The sequence below is a fragment of the Notamacropus eugenii genome, chromosome 2 (assembly GCF_028372415.1).
Source record: "Notamacropus eugenii isolate mMacEug1 chromosome 2, mMacEug1.pri_v2, whole genome shotgun sequence".
In the NCBI taxonomy this organism is placed as follows: Eukaryota; Metazoa; Chordata; class Mammalia; order Diprotodontia; family Macropodidae; genus Notamacropus; species Notamacropus eugenii.
Genome location: NC_092873.1, coordinates 303,193,477 through 303,219,750, shown reverse-complemented (window position 1 = coordinate 303,219,750; position 26,274 = coordinate 303,193,477). Strand labels below are relative to the sequence as shown.

Here is a 26,274-nt window from a genome sequence, read left to right as displayed (position 1 = left end):
CTATCTGTGGTGTTGGTCATCATCATCAACTATTGATTAGGCTCAGGGTGCTAGACCCAGTACCAGAGATACGGAAGGAACTTCAGGAAGCTATGACCCCTATCATATAGGATTTCAGCTGGCATAACTACCAAATAATGTGAGAGTTGTCTCTCTTTAGGGTGATGCCTTGCTTACTCTTCAACCCTCCCAAGTTTATTAATCTGGAAGAATCAGGAATAGTAGAAGTTTGAAGTGTGCGCTTCAGCTTGTGACAGAATGAATCCTGCTTTGTGGGGCAGGGGAGGATCTTGCCCTCTGTCAGCACTCTTACCTTCCATATCCCAGATGAATAAAATCAGCTTAGGAAATCCTGAACACCCCCTTCCATGAGAGAAACAAACTGAATGACCAAGAATGGGAGAGATGAGATGAACAGCAGATGTCTGCCTGGCCTTCCCGATGTGGCCGCCAGAGGGAAGCAGGAGAGATTGAGAAGCTCAGTGAGACGGCCCCTTGCTCTGTCTGGCACAGGGCTCCCTCCAGCTTCCCCAGCATCCCTCCTCCTGGCCAGTCCAACTTTATTTTTAGCTGCCAGTGGAAGGGGGGCGGGACAGGAGGGTAAGTAAAGAAAACAAAACGGGACAGGAGCACAGAGGACTCCTCAGAGAGACAGCAGAACGTCCAGGAATGGAGCTCACCCTCACCCCTCACCTCACTCTACCCCTGTTGCTCCTGGCAGGTGAGGAAGGTTAACTCTTTGGGCCTTGGTGGGAAGGGAGGTGTGTGGGATGGCTTGGGGCTGGGAGCTTAAAGGTAAAAATGTCCTTTTCGGGAGAGGGCACACCCTCCTGATGAGAGCCTTAAGGACAGGGCTTTGAAACGAGTGACTTTGAATCTGTTATCTGTGAACTCTGATTATACCCTCTCCTCCCAAGGTGACATTAGCAGAGACTTCCTATAGTTCTGGTGAAAGCTTTTGCTGAGTTATCTGGAGTTGGTACCCAAAGTTCTTGGAAGTAGGACAGGGATACCTGGCAGTGAATATACCCAGAGTGCTCCCATGTGACCCTTAACCTCAGGGTCCTTTTAGGGGTTTGAAGCTCCCTTGGCCAGAGTGGCTAACATCCTAAGAATATTTGACCAATAGACCACATACAGTTTCCACCCAACCTATTGATTTCCTAGTGTCTGGAGTGAACCAAAGATACTCCTTTGTTCTGAAAAGGCATTTGTTAGGAAGCGAGTAGGGGGAGGGATGGTCTGGGAGGTAGGGAAGGAACCCTAAAAGGCCTTGTTTTAAGGGGATCTTGGCTTTCCACTATAATCCATGTTACCCCAAAATACCCACTCTGAACCTGGAGAGAGGATGGACTAGGAAGGAGGGGACCAGCTGGGACTCTATGTGGGATCCCTGGGAGGGGACTAAATTATTTGGAGAGTGGACAAAGGTCTAGTTAGGGGGTGGGATCTTGATGTGCTGGGAAGGCAGAAGAATGGTGATGATCTGGGACCCCTGTGGTGGGGTTAGAGAGAAATTTGTGTGTGGGCAGGCTGCCCCACCCGAGTAATTGCTACTGAGGTTTCCGGGGCAGAGTCCTAAGACATAGGAATCTCTGTGCGCATGCATAAGACATACTGACCCTGGACGATGGAGAAATGTAAAATACATGGAAGATTCTTGAGAGACACGTCCTTCAGTTTCCTTTCATCTTCCCATTACGCTCGGATCTAAAACCTGAACCCCTTGGGTACTGGGGACTTTTTCTGGTGCTACAGAAAGCTGCTATCCCCCTACCCTTGTTTAAGCCTCACAGGTTGGGTGAGGGGAGGGAAGAGAAGTGGGGGTGAGTAATCTGACCCTTTTGATTGATTCTGTGAAAGAGATTTCGGGGGCGGGAATGAATCCACAGCTGCATATGTCATTGTGGCTAAGGGCCACAGACAGGATGAACAGCACAGCTGGTTGTAAACACAAAGCAGAAGACTATACCCTTGGGCCACCAGATACACAGATGGAAACACTGTAACAGACCCACACTCAGGAGACAGGTTTGGGCCAAGGTGTCCATGGCTCACAGGCTCTTCCCTTGGCCTCACCTCCCCACCCCAGCCCTTGACCTTGTGACTGATCCACCTCCATCCCTCCTCCTCCCAGGTCTCTGTTTCTCCTTCAACTTGGACGATAGTCATCCTCGGCTATTTCAAGGGCCGCCAGAGGCCGAGTTTGGATACAGTATCTTGCAGCATGTGGGGGGAGGACGTCGATGGTGAGGGAAGCCTGGGAGGACAGATGTGGGGTATTGTGATGGTGGAAGGAACCCAGAGCAAGACGGAAAGAAAAGGGGCTGGGATTGTGTGGGTGCTGACCAAAAGGAAGGTGGGAGGGGTGGGAAACAAGAGCAGACCTTAGCTTAGGCCAAGATTATCCCACATGAGCTATTATTAACGAGAGGGTCATTCAGTTATTTTCAGAAGGTATGGGATGCTTATCTGAGGTCCTGTATAAAGTGGGGAATAAGTTGGGGTGATCATAAATTAAGGGTTCTGGCATGGGTCTCCCCTTCAGCTTGCCTTTAGGGTTATCCCCTTTCCCCATGCTCCTATTTTTACGTACCACCCCTGTCCCACCAGGATATTGGTGGGTGCTCCTTGGGATGGACCTTCAGGGGACAGGAGAGGGGATGTATATCTCTGCCCTGTGGAGGAGCGACCCAATGCCTCATGTGCCAAGGGCCACCTAGGTAAGGCGATGCTCTTTCCTCTCCACTCTCCAGCATCTAGTTTTCCTGACCTCCTGTTCTCAACCTTCCCACCCCCTAATAAGCCTCCCTTCCAGTGACTTTCTACATACTCCTTCCCTCTGAACTTGTGACCTACAAACTTGCGTTCCCCAATTTCACTATCACCTCCAGGTGACTATCCACTAGGAAACTTATCAAGTCCAGCTGTGAACATGCACCTTGGGATGTTGTTGCTGAAAACTGATGTGGATGGGGGGTTCATGGTGAGACGGGAATGAGGGGTATCGGGAGTCTATAGGTGGGTATGTGGACCATTGGGGAAAGGGATCAGGAAGTTAATGGCATGGAGGCTAGGGAAGGACCAAATACATGGGGTTTTAGCCATATTAGACATCATGGGGAGCAAGGGGTATCGGTACCTTCTGGAGGGGGGACCTTGAGAATGAGGGATGGAATGCTGCCTGTGGATCTGGGAATGACATTTTCACCCTGTTTCCCCTTCATCAGGCCTGTGCCCCACTCTGGTCTCGTGCCTGTGGTACTTCTGTGTACAGCTCTGGGATCTGTGCCCAAGTGGATGCCTCATTCCGGCCCTGGGGGAGCTTAGCACCCACTGCACAGCGTGAGCCAGGGGAGGGGAGAGGGGAAGGGAAGAGAACGAGCATTTATTAAGCCCCTGCTGTGTGCCAGGTACTGTGCTAAGCACTTTACAAATTCTATTTGATCCTCACAAAACCACTGTGAAATATCCACGTTTTATAGGTGAGGAAAAGTGACTTACCCAAGGTCACAGAGCTAGTAAAAGGCAAAGCTAGGATCTTTGCCCACATTCTCTTATTCCCAAGCCACACTCTTGCCCTGATGTCCTTTAGCCTCACCATTTCCCTGCCTCAAAAATCTAGGCTGCCCTACGTACATCGATGTGGTCATTGTCCTGGATGGCTCCAACAGCATCTACCCCTGGGCTGAGGTTCAGACTTTCCTTCGTAGACTGGTGGGAAGGCTATTCATTGACCCTGAACAGATACAGGTGAGGAGAGGAGGCTGAATGTGGGGGAGTCAATCTGCGGCAAATGCCAGAGACTTGGCCATGTAAGAAGGTTCAAGGAAAACTGGGGTGGGGGAGTTCTAGGGCCCATACCCCATCAGTAAGACCAGCGTAGAAAGGAAAGGCCCGTCAAAGCTGTCCCTCTCCAGGTTGGGCTGGTGCAGTATGGAGAGACTGCTGTACATGAGTGGTCACTTGGAGATTTCCGGACCAAGGAAGAGGTCGTGAGAGCTGCTAGGAATCTGAGCCGAAGAGAAGGGCGAGAAACCCACACTGCGCAGGCAATAATGGTGGCTTGGTGAGGTGGGGGAGGGGTTGTAGAGGGAGGGTATGGGAGGTCCCAGGGCTGTGAGGAAGACTAGGGTGTTGGCAAGGATTCTGGGAGAAGGGCATTCTTTTTTGATGGGGGATGGAGGTGGGGGTGGGAAGGCAATGGAAGCAAAGAGAAGGTCAACTGGGAATACTAATAATTCTTTCCCTAAGCTTCTCCTTTCTAAGTTTCTGTCTCATGGCTGTTTTTTTCTATTTCTCTCTTCTAGACAAATTTAATCTGTTTGATCCCTCCTTAAAAGTCATAGATTTGAAAGGCACCTTAGAGATCATCTACTCCAAATTCTTCCCAAAATATAAATTCCCCCCATTATCTCACTGATAAGTGGTTGTCCAGTCTCTGAATATTTCCAGTGATGGGAAACTCTGTACCATACAATGCAGTCCACCCCATTTTTTTTAAAAGCTCTGAGAATTAGGCAATTCTTCCTTATATTGAGATGAAATTTATATTCTGCAAACTTTTGCCCATTCAGTTTAGTTTTTTCTGCCAGGGCCAAGCAGAACAAGTCTGGGGCCACCTAGTGGGAAGAGCATAGGATGTGGAGGAAAGGACCTGGTTTCAGTTCCTGGCTTAGTTACTTGTTAGTTACTTATTAGTTGTGTGACCTCTGGAAAGTCACCTCAATTTTCTGGACCCTAAAACAAAAAAGGTTCTCAAAAATCACTTCTAAGGTCCCTTCTCCAAAATCAAGACCACATCTTCCATGTTACTGTCCCTTTGAATAATTGAATATGGTAGTCTTGTCTTCCCATTTCTGCAGGCCTTCAACTGAGACTTAGGATAAATGTTAAAAATAAGAAAGACTTTAAAAATATGTTGATACATTAGAGGCAAGAACAACCGGAAAGGGATAGATATACTAGTTGGGGAAGATGGGAGGATGTTAATGGATGACAGAAAAAATACTTCCTCAGTCTTACTTTATTTCTGTTTCTTTTGTCAAGGAACATTCAATTCAGCAAATATAGATTAAGCCAACTGTGTGCCAGGCACTGTGCTAGGTATTCAAGATACAAAGACAACAGTGAAATAGCCCTGTTTCCAAAGAGCTTTCATTCACATGCACAGATAAGAATAAAAAGAATGATGTATGTTAGTTAGTTGAACAAAGTAGAAATCAGACAAAGGCCTTTAGCAGTGTTTAAGGAGGGAAAAGGTGCTAGTAGCTGGAGGCTTCAAGGAAGGCTCTGCGGGGAAGGTCACACCTGAGCTGAGCCTCGAAAGGAGTTAAAGAATCTGAAACAGGGATACAAAGAGGGGGTGGTACATGCCAGGCACATTCTAGCTCCTGGCACTGCACAAAGCTTGGACATGTCATGCTGAGTTCAAGAACTATTAGTCCAGTTTAACTGGCATATAGAGTACTTAAAAGGGATCATGTGAAATGAGTCTGAAAAGTTAGGGCGCAATCAGATTGCTGAGGGCCTTGAATGGCAGGCTAAGACATTTGACATGATCATTGAAACAATAGATTTTTCAGTAGCAAAATATCATGCATGGTCAGATATGTGCTTTAGAATATTCTGGAAATTATTGGAAGGGGAAATCAGAGAGGCTAATTTGGAAGCTATCATAGTAATAATGAGTGCAGATGAGTGTTAATGACAGCCTGAGCTAATTTGGTGAGAGGATAATTCTAGAGGAGGTACCAGAAAGGTACTGGGAAGGTAGAAGGCAAAGTATTGGCAATCTGTATCCATTCACTGGTTATGGGGTGTGGGGGGTGGGGGGTTAGGAAGGAGGAAGAGTCAAAAATCAAGCTGAGACTACCAACCTGAGTACCGGGATCTAAGGCGATGCTCTCAACAGAAATAGGACTTTGGAAGAAGTCCTGAACTGCTTGCTAAATTGCTGAAAAGTTGTCAGTGATCTCTGAGGTACTATGGCAAATGGGAGAGAAGCTGCAGGACTGGAGATGTGTCAGTGTTCTGGTGTTTTTAAAGGGGGCAAAAGATTCATGGTCCCTTGCAGCTTTAAATCTATGATACCATATGTACATTTGGGAATCATCTAATGAAGATGGTTATTGAACCCAGCAGAGATGATAAAATCACCAACCAGTCAGTCTTAACAAGCAATTATTAAGTGCCATGAGAAATTCTCTCTCTCCCTCTAACTCTTCTCCCATCCACTGTAAATGGATAATTTTTGGTAGTAAATCAGCATGCTTACTAGGAAAGGAAAAAAAGAGAACCTATGCACAAAATTCACATCTATAAATAAGATTACCCAAAGATATTCTTTACAACCAGCCAAGGAAGGCTAAAGACGGGAAGCACTGTATGTTTTCAGGTCTTTGTTTTGAGGTAGGCTCCCACTTAGCTGTCTGAGAGAGTGCCTGCCGTGTCGGGTCAATTCATGGGTGGGCAACAACCAAGATGGCTTCACGTTTTCTTTATAAAAAATAGAAAAGTCTCATCTCTGACTTGTATCAGTAACATTTCACCAATTTTCTTTACTTCCCAGGGATTCTTGGGCAGGGATTGGTGGAGAAGCAAGGTGTTATCTTTGCTCCTAGATCTCACTTTGAAATCTTTTTGCATTGTAGTTGGTTGAGAGTGCATAGGAGGTAGGAGACAGTTTGACCCATCCCATCACTGCTTTGTAAGTTCTCATCGCCTTGGCTGGATGCTAAAACATTTCTCCGTAGCTTTCTCTGAGCTCATGGGCCCCTCTGTCCACCAAAGTGAAACTCCATAAATAAACAAAACAAAGCTGCTGTTAAGTTTGTTGATCCCCCAAATTCCTGATTTAACTCTTCAGCCAGTCACCAGAATCTAAAGCAGCCTATCGAGAGAGTAAAGAGTAAACAGGATAATGTTTGGCACTGATTGTTCAGCAGTTCTTATACTGGACTATCCAGTATGCCAGCAGACAATGACTAGGGGCTAGAATAGGCCTTCTGTAGTAGCCAAAATGGTGCCAGTCTTGTGCATAAATAATATTAGGCTGATGAGATATGAAGGATGGATATGGAGGGGAAAGAGCAGAGGTGGGGAGAAGGTGATGTCAAGAGGTTGATCATGAGGCCTATTGGAGTGTAGGATGGTGGGAATAGAAAGCAGGGAGTGGATTGGAGAGATATAGGCGAGAAAAAATCTATAGGGCTTGGTAACTAATTGGGTGTGACAGAGGGAAGAGTTTCACCAAGGTATGACTCCTGTATTCTCAGATTGTAGTTCCCTTGAAGGTAGGAATTGTGTCTTACTTTCTTCTATTGCCTCCGTGGTACTTGCTACACAGTTAGGCATACACTAAGAGTTAAATCAGTGACACTGGCTCATAGACTCCTTTGGTCCCTGTCTCTTTCATTTCTGTCTCTTTCTCCCAGTCGGCCCTAGAGTGGAATGTGTATATGTGTGTCAAAAGAGTGAAGCAGAAGGCTCCAGTGTCTCACCTCTTCTTTTTCTTCCCTCGTACTCCAGCACAGAAGGATTCAGTACCTCCCGAGGGGGCCGGCCAGAGGCTGCCCGGTTGCTGGTTGTTGTCACAGATGGGGAATCACACGATGGGGAGGAACTTCCAGCAGCACTCAAGGCCTGTGAGGCTGGCAGTGTGACCCGATATGGGATTGCTGTAAGAAACAGTGGGGAGGTGGGGTTGGGAAGGTGGAGATATTGAGGAGAGAGGACTTCCTTAGGATAAAAAGGGGGACACTAACAGCTAATACCACCTGGCACCTCTGCAAGCACTGGCTTTGCATTTCCTGTACTGGCCCTCAAAGCCCCACCACCCATTATCCCTCCAGCTCCAAATTCTGTCATCTCACCTAGGTCCTGGGTCACTACATCCGAAGGCAACGTGATCCTAGCTCCTTCCTTCGGGAAATCAGGGCTATTGCTAGTGATCCAGATGAGAGATTCTTCTTCAACGTCACGGATGAGGCTGCATTGACTGACATCGTGGATGCTCTAGGGGACCGCATCTTTGGACTGGAGGGTAGGAAGTGGAATCTGAGAGTCTGAAAGACCTCCCCAGATCCTCTAGTTCAGTTTTTCCTCTAGCGCCCCAACCCCTCCCCAACATCTCTGTACAACCCCTCTTTGAAAATCTCTGCCAAGAAGGGGACACCTGATGAAGGCATCCATCCTATTTTTGGATGGTTCTAATTAGAAAGTTCCCAATGATGAGCTGACTGCCTCTAACTTTAAAGCAATGAAAAGGATAATTTTAATGGGAATTGATATTTGAGTTCTTTAATAAACTGGGATTAAGAGAAGCAGGAGTTTGGATGCATCACCATCCTGGCCTAGGCCCTGTCTCTATCTCATTTCATTCTTTTGATATTCTTTCTTATCTCAGGTTCACATGGCGAGAATGAAAGTTCCTTTGGACTAGAGATGTCTCAGATTGGCTTCTCTGCTCACCAACTAAAGGTCAGATAGCATTCCCCCTCCAGGTTATTCAGCCCCTAACTTCACCCTTACAATGAATCTCTTTCTAGCTGACACTTTCAGAGCCTGCCCTCAGTGACCTTATCCCTCCTAAGTGAGCCTTTCTTTGCAGGGTGAAGGTTCTAAGTGAATGTCCCAAGCCCCCTCAGCTACCCATTTCCTCTTATGGATGGATGTTTCTCTGTGAATTCCTATGACTCCTCAGTATTTCCCCATTTCCACAGGATGGGATTCTGTTTGGAATGGTGGGGGCCTATGACTGGGGGGGCTCAGTGCTATGGCTAAAGGAGGGCCACCGCCTCTTTCCCCCACGGACAGCCCTGGAGGATGAGTTCCCTCCTGCTCTACAGAATCATGCTGCCTACCTGGGTGAGTGTTAGGGAGATTGAAGCATATTTCTCTGTCTCTCTGTCTCTTTCTCCAACATGACTAATGTAGGGATTGATTTTGCATGACTATATGCATTTGTAATGGGTTTTGTTTTTCTTACTTTTTCAATATGGGGAGGAAAGGAAGGAGAGAGGAAGAGAATTTAGAACTGAAAATAAAATTTCATTTGTAAAAAGTGTTAGATAGGTTACCTCATAGGTTATACCACTTAAAGATTCCTCCATTTGCCTTTTGAATCCTCTCCCTAAATTATTAAATATTTTCTGCTTCTCTATTGATTTCCCAATGTCTCCTGCTACCCCGACTCCATGGTCTCTCCCTGCCTTCCTTCTCTTCTCTTCACCACAATCACCCCACTTCTAGGTTACTCAGTTTCTTCCTTGATCCTCCTGGGTGGACGACAGTTGTTTCTCTCCGGAGCCCCTCGGTTTAAGCATCGTGGAAAGGTCATCGCTTTCCAGCTGAGGAAAGACGGAACTATGAATGTTGCCCAGAGCCTCCAGGGAGAGCAGGTGTGGATGCAGCAGGAGGCATGCGTGAGAGGGGGATGAGAGTCGCCATTCAATGGAGAACTCTGTGATGAAGTCTGCTAGGATTGAGATCCATCCATTGTGGGGGTGATCCTCAGCCACTGAGCTGAACCATGTTTCAGGTTCCCTCCCACTCTTGGGGTCACTCTTTTTCCTTCCCCATATCCCAGATTGGCTCCTACTTTGGCAGTGAACTCTGCCCGCTGGACACAGATGGTGATGGGGTAACTGATGTTCTGCTTGTGGCCGCCCCTATGTACCTGGGTCCCCAGTACCGAGAAACAGGACGAGTGTATGTCTACCTAGTGGGCCAAGTGAGTAGGGTTAGGATTCTTTGGGGGCAATGCAGAGACATGAATGCCTGGGAGAGGTTGAAGTGGGGAGAGAAGAGACATCAGTGAGACTGGTCATTGGGGTTGAGACATTTAGCCCATCATCTTTTCCTATAGCCTCTGCTGATCCTCTGGAGAACACTGCAGCCAGACCCCCCCCAGGATTCCCGTTTTGGCTTTGCCATGGGTACCCTGCCTGACCTTAACCAGGATGGCTTTGCAGATGTGGCTGTGGGAGCGCCCCTCGAAGATGAACACAGAGGAGCTCTCTACCTCTATCATGGGGCCAAGGGTGGCATCCAGCCCCACCCTGTACAGGTTAGGGGATCTGGAGGATATTATAATGGGGAAGGGGAGAACATTTTGGTAATATTCAAACCTGCACTGCTCAGAAAAGTTTTGGGGATCCCTGAGTCAACCCTGTCATTTTACAGTTGAGGAAATTGAAAGGATAGTGATTTGACCAAGGTCATACAGCTAGCTAAGGTCAGATTGAGGCCTAGACTCGAACCCTACTTTTCCAGAACTTACATTCAGATCCCTGTAAGCACTGAGTCCATATCATTTCCCTCTTCAAACCTGGGTGGAGTTGTGAGGGGTGGAGATGGGGTGGAAATATTGGTTATATACAGGGGAGTGGTGCCATGAGAGGTATGGGGGATGTTTTTGTGTCTCCCATTCCTGGTAGTGGTTAATGAGAGGATCAGGGGGAGAACTAGAAGGAAGAACACTGAGGGAGGGATGAGGTGTTATCTGAGAGACTTTGCCCCAGTCTCTTATCTCCTGTCTCCTCCAGCGCATCTCAGCTGCCTCCATGCCACAGCCACTCAGCTACTTTGGTCGAAGTGTAGATGGACGACTGGACCTTGATGGGGATGAGCTAGTGGATGTTGCTGTGGGGGCCCAGGGGGCAGCTGTACTGCTCAGGTGTGGGGCCAGAGGTCAAGTGCCAGGTTTCTCTAGGGGAGAGGGGGCTTCCCAATGTCCTTCCTTTAATTTCTCTAGGGAAGAGGAACAATGGGGCATAGAATCACAGAATCAGGTTTTAGAGGGAACTCTGGATGTCCTCTGTATTGGGGATTTTGGGGTGACAGTCTTGGTAGGATCTTCTCCCATTCACTTCTCATCCCATATCTCTGGTGTCTTTCTCTCAACCTCACTAGCTCCCGCCCCATTGTCCACCTGGTCCCATCGCTAACCGTGACCCCGCCAGCTGTCAGTGTAGTTCGGCGGGATTGTCAACGACATGGCCAGGAGGCTGCCTGCTTGATCGCTGACCTCTGCTTCCAAGTAACCTCCCAAACTCCAGGGCGCTGGAATCGCCGCTTCTGTAAGCCACCTCTAAGCATGTGAGCTAGCCTACAATCCCTCCTGTGTCCCAGATACCTTCCTCAAATCTTTACCCTTTTCTTCCCAACTCTGTTCGCTAGACATCTGGTTCACTGCCTCCCTGGATGAGTGGACAGCTGGGGCCCGGGCAGCATTCGATGGCTTTGGCCAAAGGCTACCCGCTCGGCGCCTAAGGGTCAGCGTAGGAAACATCACCTGTCAGCAGCTGCATTTCCATGTGCTGGTGAGGAAAGGTTGAGGCTTGGAGATGGCAGGCAATTGGGGGAAGTATCCCTGGAGAAAGTAACTTCAAAATGACTAAAACTCTAGGAGACCAATAGGGGAGAATGAAGTTGGAGGTGTGAAAGGAGTCAGGACTATGGGTCCCTTGACCCTGTTTTACTATGATCCTTAATCTTGCTCCCCTCAGGATGCATCTGACTACCTCAGGCCAGTGGCCCTGGTTGTGACCTTTGTGCTAGATAATGCCACAAAGCCAAGGCCAGTCCTAGATGAAGACTCACTCACTTCCCTTCGAATGTTGGTTAGTAACCCCCAATGCTCACTTTGACCTTGGCTTCTAACACTCCTCCTGTGTCCCAATGCCATCAGTCCCATCATGGGGCAGGGGAGAGAGAGGAGATGGGAGCCATCAGATGTGAGATCTGACCTTGGGATGTGTCCAGCCCTTCCTAATCATACCTGCCCTCCTATTCTCTCCTTGCTCCTCTCTTCCTGGCTTTCAGCCCTTTTTATATTCTCCTGAATCTCTTTATGCCCTTCTCCCTCTTCCTAGGTGCCTTTCTCGAAGGACTGTGGGCCCGATAATGAATGCAATACAGACCTGGTACTCCAGGTAGACATGGACATCCGGGGCTCCAGGTGTGATAGAAGTAAACTGGAATGACAGTGGATGGGAAATGGATGGACAGGGGTAGAGTGAACAGGGGAAAATGAGTGAGGGGTGGCATGTTGATCAATCAGCAATTATAGTAATAACCAGCATTTATATGGCACTTTAAGATTTCCAATGTGCTTTAAATATGTGTGTGTATGTATATGTATATGTATATGTGTGTATATATGTATACATTGGTGTATGTACACACACACACACACACACACACACATAAAATTTTATCCTCACAGATATCTGAGGAGGTTGGTGATATTAATGTGTTCCTTTTACAGATGAGAAAACTGAGGCTAGATCCAGGGTCACACAGCAAGCTTGGCCTGCTGGGCTTCCCTGACTCCAGGTCCAGCCTCCCACCCATGGGGCCACCTGGATACCTCTTTGTTAAACACCTATTCTACACCAGGCAGTGTGCTCGAACTTGGAGATCCAAAGACACAAACAGAGTGGCCCCTGCTCTTGTCAGGGATGTGATAGTTTTAGATAGATAATGGCTGGTTTAGAAGTGAGGAGGTGATGGTCATAGACAGGACTCCTGTACAAAATCATTGCCCTGTACATTTCTGTGTGTCTCAGTTTTTTTATCTGTAAAGTGAGATAGAATTAAATGATCTACTGGGGTCTCTGGGAGCCCCGGAGCTCCTCCATCAGCTCCTTGACTAGTTCCCCAACTCTGTCTTCAGGAAAAAGCCATTTGTGGTTCAAGGTAGGCGGCAGAAGGTGCTCGTGTCAGCTACTCTTGAGAACAGAAAGGAGAATGCCTACAGTACTAACCTGAGCCTCAGTTTCTCCAAAAACCTCCACCTGGCTAGCCTCACACCTCAGGTACTCCAGGTGGGGGTGGGGGTAGGAGCAGGAGCAGAGGCCCTGAGAGAAGAACTTGGCGAGTCTTGCTGCCCTTTGGGTGCCCCTTGGGGCGGAGGTGGGGAGAATGGAGGAAATAGCTTCTGCCTGGTCAACCTCACCCTTCTGGGCTCTGGATCTCTGGGGATTTATAGGGGAGGAGGAGGAAATGAAAGGCATGGGGAAGAGAATGATTTAAAGCTGAGGCCTCTCTCATACCAGTCTCCTTGACACATGGACTCTCTGTCCCCAGAAGGACAACACAGTCAAAGTGGAGTGTGCCGCCACTTCTGCACATGCCCACCTCTGTAGTATAGGGCACCCTGTTTTCCAAACAGGAGCCAAGGTGAGTCAGAGTGCTGGGAGCAGGCTGATGGACTGTGGGGGAAGGGAATGCTTTCATACTATTGTGCTAGGCACTGTGCTGAGAGCTTTGAAAAATATGAGTATTATTTCATTTGAGTCTGCCAATAACCATGGGGGGTAGGTGGTGCTATCCCTATTTAAGAGTGGCGAAAAAGAGGTTAAGTGACTTGCCGAGACACACACACACACAGACACACACAGACATACAGAACAGGGGACATGGGGAATGTTGGGAACTGGGTGAGTGTAGGGTGAGAGAATTCAAGGTACGGGTTCCTTTGAAGTGGGCAGAGGATGAAAGTAGGCTATCGGATTCTAGGGGAGAACACCTGGGGTGGACATAAAGCATACGTTCTTAAACTGGGATCCACAGCACCGCCCTCTCCACACACACACACACACACAAGGGGCCCCTGAATAGAGGTCAGATGGTCCTTGAACTTGTATGGGGAAAAAAAAGTCTTTAACCTATAACCTCCTTTGTTATCCTATGCACTTTATTTTATGCATTTGAAAAGATGATTGTGAGAAGAGATCAATAACCTCACCACCCTGCCTATGAGTTCAATGGCATGAAAAAAATTAAGACCCCCTAGTCTTGAGGGACCCCTGTGGTTCTCCAGGGATCTTTGGGTCCCACTCTGGACTTTCACAGTCCAGAGGTTAGCACTGAAAGTTGAGAATTGGAAATAGGATGACAGTTTGACCCTGGACCTCATGGCCTTTGATCCCTTTGCCCTCAACCCAGGTGACCTTTCTCTTGGAGTTTGAATTCAGCTGCTCCTCTACACTAAGTCAAGCCCTTGTGAGGCTGACTGCAACCAGGTAAGGATTTGGGCCCCTCTTTTCTCTGCCCTGTCTTAGAGGAGCCTTCACTGCAGGGTGGGGAGGGGGTGGTGCACACAATACTTCAGGAAGAAGTCTCTAAAAAGGAGCTAGAGATTGTGACTCTCCCCTACTTTACCTCTTCAGCAACAGCCTGGAGTCCAATGAGACATTGCATGATAACGTGGCCCAGGCCTCTGCCTACATCCAGTATGAGCCTGAGCTCCTGATCTCAAGGTATGGCCCAAGCCCTGCCTGCCCCTCTGATCCGCTGGCTAGCCAACCCTGACTCTCAGGCCTCCAGACTTCCATGTCACTCCCTCTATCATGTTCTGCTTTTTCCAAAACCTCTTATGCCCAAGCAGCTTTGATTCTGAACTGTACCCATTCTGTGTCCCCTCCTCCCTTCCATCCTTTTTGCTGTCCCAGGAGGAAGGCTCCAGTCAGAGACAATAGAGGAGGTGGGGAGTGGGGGGCGGCCTGCAGCTACAGCCATGATGTTAGCAATATGTCCATGTCCTATCACGTCTGTATCTGGTTCATATGCTCCTGGTTTCTCTGTGTAGCATTTGGTTGCTCCCCATCTCTGTGTCCCTGTCCCAGCCCTTCTTCCCATGATTCAGTGTCTCTGTGCTGACCGTCTGCTCCCTGTGTCTGTGTCATGGTCACCACCTCGTGCTTCCTGATCTGGTATCCGTGTCTATGGCCCTGCAGTGAGTCCACTCTGCATCGATATGAGGTTCACCCATATGGGGCCCTCCCCGAGGGTCCTGGCCCTGAGTTCAAAACCACTCTCAGGGTGAGAGACAGGAGTGCACAGGGCAAAGGGGGTAGAGCCTTGGATAGGGCAGGAGGGCTGGAGAGGGAGTTCTCTTTCTGGGCACCTACATATATGTTGTGGGTGGGGGGAGAGTGAGCAGTCTCCTCTTTCTACAGTCTTACCCCTTCCCATTTACCCCATCAGGTACAGAACCTTGGTTGTTATTCCATCAGTGGCCTCTTGATTTCTGCCTTCTTTCCAGCTGTGGCACATGGGGGCAATTACTTCCTATCCCTGTCCCAGATTATCACTGACAATGTGAGTTTGAGCTATCTGCATCTGGATGGCCTCCTTGATTCCTTCTTGCCTGTATGAGCTTCTCTGGTCCTTCTCTGGTCCAGGGCACCCCTGCTCTCCAGAATTTCTCTATTCGTCACAAACCCTGGGTTGTGTCTGTTGAAGTTGACACCTGAACTTGGCAGAGTAAGGAGTGAACTTTGAAGGAAATGGGTGACTTTGGTGAGGGTATCTTGGGGAGCTCTGGATCATACCTAGGCTTAGCACAGGCCCTTTCTAAGCTTTGGAGTTCATATCCTGCCTGTCCCTGTATGGCCTTCCACTAGTCTCTTCACCTCTGTGGGCCTCCATTTCCCTATCTATAAAATGAGGTAGTTGGATTAGATGATTCCTCTTGTCTCTTCTGTGTCTAAATCTATGAACCTGTGATTGGGAGATAATGAAAGTGTCATCTGGGAGGAGACACTGTGGCACTGGTGTGTGGTCTAAGCGAAGCCTTCCCTTCCAAACCCCTTACTCTCCCAGGCCAGCTGTATGGTACAGAACCTGACTGAACCCTCCGTGGCTCCTGTGCATCCTGAGGACCTGCGATACATCAGCCGCCTGGTATGACCCCTGTCAAGTGGAGAGGGGAGACCCCCTGAAACAGCAATCTTAGGAAGGTGATGGGGAACCTTGGGTGATGGGGATGGAGGTGGAGGGAGGAGGAAGGAAATCCTTCTTGTCCTTGGGGGCTGACCCCTTTCTCCTGGTAGAATGGCAGTAACGCCCGGTGCCAGGTGGTGCGATGCCACCTTGGACGCCTGCCACGAGGGTCCCGGATCTCTGTACAGTTCCTAAGGCTCATCCATGATGAATTCTTCCGAAGGGTGAGCCAGAGTTACCCTTTCATCGCTGCATCATCCTTCTTGATCTGCTCCTTTTCCCCAGCAACCGTTTCCTTGGTTCTTATTAAGCAACTAGTGTTTCCCTAATTTACATTTTCAGTGATATCTATAGAGAGCTGGCTTTGAAGCCAGGCATTGAACTTCACTTTTAACACACATTGGCTGTGGACTTTAGATGGTCAGTTAACATCTCAGTGCCCTAGGCAACTGAGCTACAGGGAAGGTGCCAGCCTGCATTGGTAAAAGACAGTTCCTCCCTGGGAGTCCCCCACACCATTGAAATCACCAGTCCAATCCCTGTCCAGTTCTAATCCCACTTCTCTTGCTTCTAAACACCTTCATTTCTCAATATATCTCTTCCCATCCTATCAAAAGAGCAAACCCTTTTAGCAAAGAATAAAAAAGAAAAAACAAATCAAACAAAGGTAACCAACATATCCACCAAGTCTGACATTACCTTGTTTACCATATCCATATCCCCTGCCACTGCAAAGAAAGAGGGAAGTGCTTTCTCATCTCCTTGGGGGCCAAGCTTAGTCGTTCTCATTTCACAGCATTCAGTTTCAATTTTTTGTTGTCCTTTTCACTTAGGTTGCAGTAGTCTTTGTGTATATTTTTTACTGGTTCTGCTAATTCCACTTTGCATCAGTTACATGTATGTCTTGCTGTGCTTCTCTGTGCTCTTCATGGTCACTTATTCTCATAGCAAATTCATATTACGTTATATTCATATATCATAACTTGCTTAGTCATTTAAAAATCAGCAGGTGCCTACTTTGTTTCCAGTTCTTTGCTACTACAAAAAGTGCCATTATAAACATGTTGGTGCCTTTATGACCTTTCATTTTACCTCTGACCTCTGAATATGGACCATAATTTTAAATTGCTTTCTGGAATTGCTTGGCCAATTTACAGTCTATTAGTGGGCCTGCCTTTTTGCAGCTCTTCCAGCAATGACTATTCCAATCTTTTGTTATCTTGTTCTAATGATAATAATGACTAACATTGACATAGTACCTTAAGACTTAAAAAATGCTTTACATTTTCTCATTTAATCCTCATAACTCTGTAAGGCAAATACTAGATGTATAACTATCCCCATTTTACAAATGAGGAAATTGTAGTTCAGACTGTGTCCAAGGTCAAACATCAAATGTGTGGAAGACAGGATTCAAAGCCAGGTCTCTCTTGGTCTAACACCTCATGCTAGGCAGTGTAGAATATAGAAAAAAAGGATAGGATAGGGTCTTGTCCTCAAAGGGATTTAGAGTATCTATCTGGGAAGACAAAACTTTGGAAATAAACTTTGGGGCTAAACCATGTAATTCAGGCTCTGAGGACAAGGGAACTTCATAGAAAAGAGGGATTAAAATGAGCTAAGGTAGACACAGAAAGTGGGACTTAAAATTGGCCTTGAAGGGGAAGTATTGGTTGTAGTGGCGATGGGGAGAGGAGCTGTTGGGTTTCACTGTAAGCAGAAGCAGAGGAGTTGGGAATGAGATGGTATCTGTGGGAGAGAGAGGAGGCGTGTGTGTGTGTGTGTGTGTGTGTGTGTGTGTGTGTCTATGTGATACATTTGGACACCCAAAGTGAGACTACATGATGAAATCCCTTGGCAACGAGCTCATAAATTGGGATGTAGTAACAGGATACCGTTTTTGGTTTTGAGAGGCAAATGAATGACATGATAAAAATCAGTATTTTAGGAGAACTAGGCTGGCTGTCCCATTCCCCTTCCCCCTACCCTCCGTGATGTCATTTCTCCTCCCTCTCCTTCTTCATCCTTTCATCATGACAATCTGTGGTATACAATCCAGTAGATCTGGGGCTTTGCAGCCTGTTCTTGACACTTAGGGAGTCACATACCACCCCTACCTCGCTTGCAGATTTTAGACCCCTCACTCTATTATTTTTCACACCTCCCATCCCTGTAGGCAAAGTTCAAATCTGTGACTGTGGTCAGCACCTTTAAACTGGAGGTTGAGGAGGGAAGTGTCCTGCAGCTGACAGAGGCCTCCCAGTGGAGTGAGGTGAGTCAGGGATCTGTGTACCTGGCGCTCTGAATACAGTGCAGGGCATGGCCGAGTTTTATCACTGCCATTCCTGATGATCCAATGAGTCGCAGGAATCAAATCTCTAGGGTTCTTTTGCTGAGCCCTTAGGGATCCCTCTCTCGAGAGGCTTCTTATTCCCCTGTAGTTCAGTCTACCTGGGGTGGCTCATGAAGAATGCTGGGTGGGGAGCACTAGCTGGAGGATTCCAAAAAGAAGGATGTCCTTTCCCCCAGAGCCTCCTGGAGGTCATCCAGGCCCGCCATGTTCCTGTCTCATTGTGGATCCTGATTGGCAGCGTCCTAGGAGGGCTCTTATTATTGGCCCTCATTGTTTTCTGCCTTTGGAAGGTGAGCGCTGTTCCACAGGAGATCAGAGGGGTGGGAGGATTATTCCCAAGTATGCAGGAGATCACAAGTTCACATGTTTAGAGCTTCCAGGGCCTTTCAAGGTCATGCAGTCCAACTCCCTCATCTTACAGGGGAGGAAACTGAGGCCCCCAAATGTTAAGTGACTAGCCCAGAGTCACACAGATGGCAGAAACAGGATTTCAACTCAGGTTCTCTGGCTCCAAATCTACCCTTCTTTCCACTGTCCCATGCCTCTCTAGAGGTCGAAGGCTTAATGGATGGGGCAGGAGCAGAGGAAAAGGGCTGGGTAGATGATGGGTGAACTTGTGTATTTTGCACCATTCTTCCAAATAAGAAAGTAGCCTGTGATCATGCCCTGTGGTTGTGGGTAAAGGAGGACTTTGGGAAATATAACAGCTCCTCATCACCTCTCCCATATAGCTTGGATTCTTTGCACGAAAGAAAGCACCTGAGGAAGAGGGAAATGAGAATGTAGATCAATGAAGCCGGAAGAAGACCCCATGAATGCCTCTTCTGCAGGGGTCCCTAGAGACTGGAATGGGAGCTCAGGTGGGACCAAAAGAGTCCTGTGGCCCTCCCCTCCAACTCTGTGTCCTAGGGACACCTTTATCAAGAAGTGAGGCCCAGCCTCAGCTGAGAATAATTGGCATCACAGTCCTCTTGCCCAGCCTGTCTTGTGCCCCATCTCTCCCTGGTGATCCTGCTCCTGGGGCCTGTACCATGGCCTTTGTTTGGCAGCCTTTTCTCCACCTTCCCAGGGGCCAGGGTTCCCTGGAGTCAAAAATCTTGTGTGCAGACTTCCACACTGGACCAGATTTCTCTCTCTCTTTTCTTTTTCTCTCCTCACCTCCACCCCCTATGAAAATGACAGGGCTTAGCCTCCTCCCAGTCCCCACCCCCTCACCTCCATGTCTTCCTACCCGACACCCCACTGGAGAAGCTGACGTGGGTTTCACCGAAGTAAAGTCAACATCTGCTGCCTTCCTGTGGAGTCTGGTGATTCAGAGAGCCCGATGGGGAGAGTCAACAGGAAGAAAGGAGGGAGGGGAAAAGCCACAAGAGACATTCTGTGCGAGGCCAAGGAACAGAGGAGCCTTTAGACAGGCAGATTGGCACCCCCCTGAAACTCGAGCCTCCAGCCCTCAGGTGCTGCCCCCTGCTTTGCCCACTTCCCTCTTTCCCTGAGTGAAGCCTGGCTTGCCTCTGTGGTTTCTGGGGGCCAGGAGCCTCCATGTGGCTGTTTCTGGGATCGCCAAACTCCCCACCAGCCAGTTTGAGCACAAATGTCGAGTTCCTCTCTGGCCACATAGGCCAAAATCCCAAAATCCAGGGTGGTGATGGGAAGCTTCTTGGTGCTGACAAGCCATTCAGAAACCCCTACCCTAGAGGGCAGGGAGCATCACTGGACTGAACTGAGTGGGGTCCACTCCCCCAGGGAGAAGTCGAAGTGGGTGGAGTGAAGTCACTAGGAAGCAAGCTCTCACTTGCTCTGGGAGTGTTGTTTGTGCAGCATAGTTTTCTCCTTGGGAAATGTTTCCAGGGCACCCAGGCTACCCTCCCCCTAGTCCTCCAGCCGTACCTCAGAGGGCTCCTTTGTCAGAAGTAGTCTGCTGGCCATTTCCTGATCTCCACTAGGGATTCTTAAACTTACCTTTCATTCTTTCACTGTTCTCCTCCGATTGCTTCCTCTTAGCCAGCTGTAGGGGTGGAATTCCTCTTAATAAATGAGTAACCATTTGCTGTGGAGACAGGACTGGGGGCCTGCTAAGTCAGCTATTAGTACAGGTCCCAGTTCATTTGAACACTCCCACCCTATTTAGAAATTTAAAGGGAAAAGTTTAAGATGGTCAATAGCCATAGCACTTGGCCCAGTCTTTCCTTGAGGGCACTGGGGCTCCTGGGTATCTAAGACATCTTGAAATGTCATCTACCCTTCTTACCCCAATTGCCCCCTCCTGCCTACTTCCTCTAACCAGTCACAGTAGCACTGGAGAAGACCATCATCTTGGTCAAGAAATCTTTCTGCTTCTCCAACTGATCTGGGCTAACAATCCATCCCAGTGTCTAGGCATCATTTGATTGAAGTGAATAAAATTGTGTTTAAAAGAATACCAGTTCAGTCCACATTCTCTGGAATAAACTATTGGACGATTGAATCAGTGTGTGTGGAGAGATGGTAAGATGTAGAAATTTTTGGACTTAGTGGTGGTCCAGAGTTCACCTTTCCATCCTGGATTCCCATCCTGCCCTTGCCTAGCTACCATGAAAGAGGCTTGTCACATTTCATTGCTCACTGTCCACTGAAATGTACCTCTGTAGAGCCTTTCCACCTTTTCCAAGTTCACAACTCATCTGATAAATTAATTCATGATAAAGGCAGAAGACTGAAAGAGATCTCCTAATAACCCCGACCACTTCTCCCTCTCCCATGTAATAGATATGCATTTTTATAGCAGCCTTCTGGAGACAAACCATTGCATTTGCTGCCTTTTCCAATGATGGTTTAATTAATAAGCACCCATTTTCTACAAGCACTAACCCAGAAGAAATGTCTCTAAAGATGAGACTTTACGATCAGATAAGAAGGAATTAGAGGTAGGAATTCAGAATTGTTAGGGAATTTGTCCTTGTTCTTTTTGCAGGTTATAGCTGTTAATGCTAGTTTTTCCGTTTGGCGCCAAAAAATATTTGCTAAGCACGTGTACCAGTCACTGAGCTAGGAGCTGGGGATAAAAGGGCAAAAGTGAGATCGTCCCTGCCCTCAGGAGCTTACATCCTCCTAGACAGACTTGTTACATAGATAGGGTGTTCTAAAACTCTTAGTTAAGCTTTAGTAAGCTGAAACATACACTAAGATTTTTGCAATACCCCATGTGAGCATTTACAAAATAAGTAGAGATAATTGGTGGGGAGTAGCTTTGTGAGCTGGTCCTTAAAGGAAACAGAATTTAAGAGGTAGCGATGGGCAGAGGGTGCATTCCTGGCATGGGGGTACAGCCAATGCTGCAAAGATGGGGAAATGAGAATGGGTGTTACTTTCAAGAAAGAGGAAAAAGGCCAAACTTAGCTGTAGCAGTGTCTGTGAAAGGACATTTCCTGGCTTCCTTTTAGTTCTAACTAAAATTCCATCTTCCACTAGAAGCCCTCTCCCCTTAATTCTATGGCCTTTTCTGTTAATTATTTCCTATTTATCCTGCATATAGCTCACTTTGTATATATTTGTTTGTTGTCTCCTCCTTTAGATCATAAACTCCTTGTGGTCAGGGAGTGTCTTTTTCCTTTTCTTCTGGACATGTTCCACTTTATCAATGACTTTCCAAAAATGTGGTACAGCAATCTATGATAGACCTAGCTGCCTGAATGAGGACCCAGCTTGCTAGGTAACTCAGTTCCTCCTCTTCAGTCTGTCTCCCCCTCCCCTTCCTTCTCCTATTCAAAGGAAGGTAAATTTGGATGGCCAAAGGATGCCCAGTTAACTTGGTGTTTACTGGCTAGATCCTTTCCTTTCCTTTCTTCTTTCCCTTCCTTTCCTTTCTTTTCTTCTTTCCTTTCCTGTCCCCTTCCCTTCCCTTCCTTTTCCCTTCCTAAAACCTTAAATCTACTGCATTTTGAAACCCATACATTGTACTACACTAGAACCCTGCCCAAGCTCCCACTTAAGGGCAGTTTTCTGGACCTTCCTGGCTTAAGAGTGATTATCAATAGTAACAGTTGCTGTTTCCCTCTCAGCCTGATTTAGTTATTTTTCTTTGCCTCATTAAAGGGACCATCCCCTGACTACTTCTTAAAGAGGTCTATTCACTGAATGGGCATTACCTCACCCTAACTACCTGAATAGGCCTTGGCCTAAAGGGGCCAAGGTCTCCCTCTGCATCCTGGGCCATCTCCAGTCATCCTGACGAATATCTGTTCACTGGATCCAGATGGGACTGGAGGGGAAGTGAGGCTGGTGACCTTGCACAGTCCTCCCTTGCTCAAAACAAAGTCAAATGCAAATCATATCATCATTTCTCTAATAGCATGGTCTTCTTCGGCAACAAAGGACAAACACAATATCTAAAACTGAATAACACTGTGATCAGGTCAACCAGAATCAGAATACAACTCTCTGACTATGGTCTGACCAAGAATGAATGTGAAAACACTATCACTTCCTGTGTTCTAAACACTTTACATTTATTAATTTAGCAGGATCATAATAGCTTTTTTTTTTTGGCCTGGAAAGAGGCGCTATGTCACACTTGTGGAACTTGTAATTCATGGCCTAATGAGAAGCCTATATGGGAAATCAGCCCCCAAAATATGAGTACATCTTAAAAATGATATTCTGAAGACCCAGAAAAATTCTGATCATAGGGAATTGTTTTTCCCCAACTTAATAGTATTTTATGTTTTCCAATTACATGTAAAGACAGTTTTTAACATTCATTTTTTATAAGATTTTGACTTCCAAATTTTTATCCTTCCCTCCTCCCTAGGGACCATCTCCAATCCTCTTGATCTATATCTTGCCACTGGACCCAGATGACTCCAGAGGAGAAAGGGAGACTGGTAGCCTTTCACAGCCTTCCCTCACTTAAATCCAATTCATTTGCAAGTCATAGTATCATCTTCTTGGTGTCATAGAGAATGAGGGACACACAACAGCTCCCCCCTCCCCAAGACTATCTGATACAGGTATACATGTACAATAAATATATTTCCACATTAATCACATTGTGAAAGAAGAATCAGAACAAAAAGGGAAAAACTACAAGAAAAAAACAAAAAAAAGCGAAAATAGTATGCTTTGATCTGCTTTCAGACTCCATAGTTCTTTCTCTGGATGTGGACAGCATTTTGCATGAGTCTTTTGGGATTATCTTGGATCATTGTATTGCTGAGAAGAGCTAAGTGTATCGTAGTAAGTCATCAAACAATGTTGCTGTTACTGCGTACAGTGGTCTTCTGGTTCTGTCTGGTCAGCATCAGTTTACACAAGTCCAGATTTTTCTGAAATCCTCCTGCTCATCATTTCTTACAGCACAATAGTATTCTATTCTATCAGTATATCACAACTTGTTCAGCTATTCCCCAAATGATAGGTATCCCCTCAATGTCCAATTCTTAGCTGCTATAAATCCAATGTATCCCCTCAATGTTCAGAAGAGCTACTATCATTATTTATCCTTTGTTCTTGAAGAAGACCATGACATCAAGAGCATGGCATGACTTGCTGTTGACTGATTTGAGGGAGGGAGGGCTGTGCAAGGTCACCAACCTCACTTTCTTCTCCTAAGTCATCTGGATCCAGTGGCCTGATATTCATCAGGATGACTGGAGATGGCCCAGGATGCAATGGGAGACCCTGGCCCTTTCAGGCTAAGGTCTTATAGCATTCTCACTTTGAGTGAGATACACTCATTCAATGAATAGGCTTCTTTAAATAATTGCTCAAGGGATGGCCCCTTTAATTTAAAAAAAAATCAAAATGGGAGGAGAAGACCCTCAGGCATAGCCTACAACATTGTGTTCTTTGTTTTAAACTATATTTGGAGCCATTTAGGGCAGACTCCCTATATTGGGTTTATAGGTGGTCATTACAAGAATCCCACAAGATGGTCAGATATGAGTGAATTTTGATCTGCATTGCTGGAATGAAGTTAGTGAGATCACCAATCTAGTCAAGAATTTGAGCATTCAGAAAATAAGTAAATCTGAGGAAATGTTCTGGATGAGTAGGACAATTATAACAGAGGAAGGAAAGAAGGCAACAGTTTGATTCTTGGAAATCATAAAATCAGAACTGACCTTAAAAGTCTTCTAACAGAATCTCTTTTTGTTTTATAGAGAAGAAAACTGACACCCAAGTTCACATCTGTGACAATGGCAGTGCTGGAGTTCTAACTCAGATCCTTGATTCCAAAGCCAGAGCTCTTTCTACCTTACCACACTCTTTTGATATTTTGTTTTTGTTTTCTCTGCCAAAGAGAATGGTCTTTGGATTAGAAAAGAAAAAACAAAAAATGGCAGAAAGGTAGTTGGAACCAAAGACAAGTAAGAAAGTAATGAAAGCTAACGGCCTTCATGAGCTCAAGTTACTAGGCTCAGAGGAATTACATCCCATGGTACTGAAGGACTTGGCAGATGTCATGGCTGAGCTATTAATCAATCTTTGAAAGATCATAAGGGAAAAGGAAAGGTGCTTCAGGATTGAAAAAGTACAAATATCTCTATTTTCAAAAATGAGAAAAAATGAGATTAGATGGGAATGTCCAAACTCTGGCAATATTAATTTTGTATCAGAGGGTGTGTGTATTCTATTGAATAAATCAACCATCATCCCCCCACTCAACTGAAATAATTAATAAGGTTTAAACTTTGATACTTTTAGAACATATCTCAGTTGAATCAGAGGTATTAACTAGGTGTGAATAAGACCCAGATCAATCAGTCAAAGACTTCAGACTAGGCTCAAAGTCATTTGTCCATTGTGAAGTTCTTGAAAGCCATTCGATAAAGTGGATTAAAGATTCTATGGAAGTCTACTTGAATTGGTTAAGGAGACTTAATCATACCCTATGAATCTTACATAAACCAACAAGCTAGTTTGGGATTGAGTGTCTTGTCTGACATAGAAGAGAAAGCATCCCAGCCAAGTGCCTGAGAAAAAATCAGACTGATTCTGCTTCATAATTTATTTTATTCTGTATTACTCCTGATATTTTTATAGCTGCCTAAGACATGTTTTATTGTCTCTGAATTAAGTTTAGAAGTTCAACTTTCTTGTAAATTACTCTGTCTCTAAGTTTAAAAGTTCAGTTTTTCTGTGAAATCAATGGTCTATTTTTATGTCAAGGAAATCTGTTATCTCTATCCTTCAAGGAAGTCTGCTCTGTTATCTCTGTCCTTCAGGGAAGCCTGGTTTGTTATCCATGTACCACTAACTAACCTTGCAGATAGAAACAACCAATCAGGAACAAGATGGTGGTTGATAATCCCAACACCCAGTCTCCATGCAATCATATTGTTTTCCCCAACTATGATGCTACAGGGGCAGCTAGGTGGCACCAGGCATGGAATCAGGAAGACTCATTGATTTCAAATCTAGCCTAAGACACTTACTAGCTCTGTCACCTGGGCAAGTCACTTACCCCCGTTTACCTCAGCTTCCTTATCTGAAAAATAAGCTGGAAAGGGAAATGGCAAACCACTCTGGTATCTTTACTAAGAAAACCCCAGTTTGGGTCATGAAGAGTTGGACACAACTGAAAAATGATGCTAATCAATCATATTATTTTCCCATCTATGATGCTACTTTTCACTATGGATGTTCTTCCTTTTGTCTGCAAAAATGATCTGTAAGCCCCACCTCAAGATCTTAAGTATTGAAGAGGAGGCTAATACCCTATTGACTGGCAAATTTGTGCTTTGCTAAGAAATTGATCATACTCAGAACTTTGTGCCTCATTTTACCTTAATTTCAATCATGATACACCTATGAAGGAATTGCTTGAAGGAGAAGAGACAAACCAGTCTTGATCTCCTCCCAGCTGTACTCTGTGAACTTTGGAGGGTTAGAGGATTCAGGTTTCTAATTCATCTTCTTAGCCATGTTTCTAGAACAGTAGCAATTGACACACTGAGGAAAGGCAACTTCAAAGAATCTATAAGGAAACCAGCAGAAAGAGTACACCCCACCTAAAGGGGAAATACTTTGAACTCCAGAAAAAGGACTTCTATGAGTTGCCCCTTGGCCATATATGTTCTCTAAGCTTGGGCCCATTCTCCCCTGGATTTTATGTCTATCATAGATTTTTCTAGGTATGTTTTATATCAAATATTCTTACCATAGAACCTTAGTAAAATGCTAACGGATAATGGCTGGATGAATGACAT

At 46.2% G+C, this 26,274-nt stretch overlaps 1 protein-coding gene across 11 annotated transcripts; it reads left to right on the top strand.

Moving 5' to 3' along the window:
• Nucleotides 1–61: 61 nt before the first annotated feature.
• ITGA10 (integrin subunit alpha 10) lies at nucleotides 62–20,552 on the top strand. 11 transcript variants are annotated; one of them, XM_072644641.1, is made up of 30 exons: nucleotides 62–721; nucleotides 2,138–2,249; nucleotides 2,614–2,723; nucleotides 2,895–2,986; nucleotides 3,231–3,345; nucleotides 3,626–3,753; nucleotides 3,921–4,069; nucleotides 7,531–7,681; nucleotides 7,879–8,044; nucleotides 8,408–8,481; nucleotides 8,724–8,868; nucleotides 9,253–9,401; nucleotides 9,590–9,733; nucleotides 9,869–10,069; nucleotides 10,548–10,678; nucleotides 10,915–11,081; nucleotides 11,182–11,324; nucleotides 11,511–11,624; nucleotides 11,877–11,962; nucleotides 12,680–12,821; nucleotides 13,093–13,185; nucleotides 13,954–14,030; nucleotides 14,178–14,267; nucleotides 14,745–14,829; nucleotides 14,995–15,108; nucleotides 15,613–15,693; nucleotides 15,843–15,956; nucleotides 17,909–18,004; nucleotides 18,262–18,375; nucleotides 18,817–20,552. In XM_072644641.1, exons 1-30 carry the CDS (start codon nucleotides 670–672, stop codon nucleotides 18,877–18,879), a joined length of 3,498 nt encoding a protein of 1,165 aa, XP_072500742.1. In that variant the 5' UTR covers nucleotides 62–669; the 3' UTR covers nucleotides 18,880–20,552. The 11 variants fall into 11 exon arrangements, 8 of the variants coding, with proteins under 8 accessions (XP_072500742.1, XP_072500741.1, XP_072500740.1 ...); XM_072644640.1 differs by having other exon boundaries at nucleotides 18,262–20,552; XM_072644639.1 differs by having other exon boundaries at nucleotides 62–2,249; nucleotides 13,096–13,185.
• The last annotated feature ends 5,722 nt before the right edge of the window (nucleotides 20,553–26,274 follow it).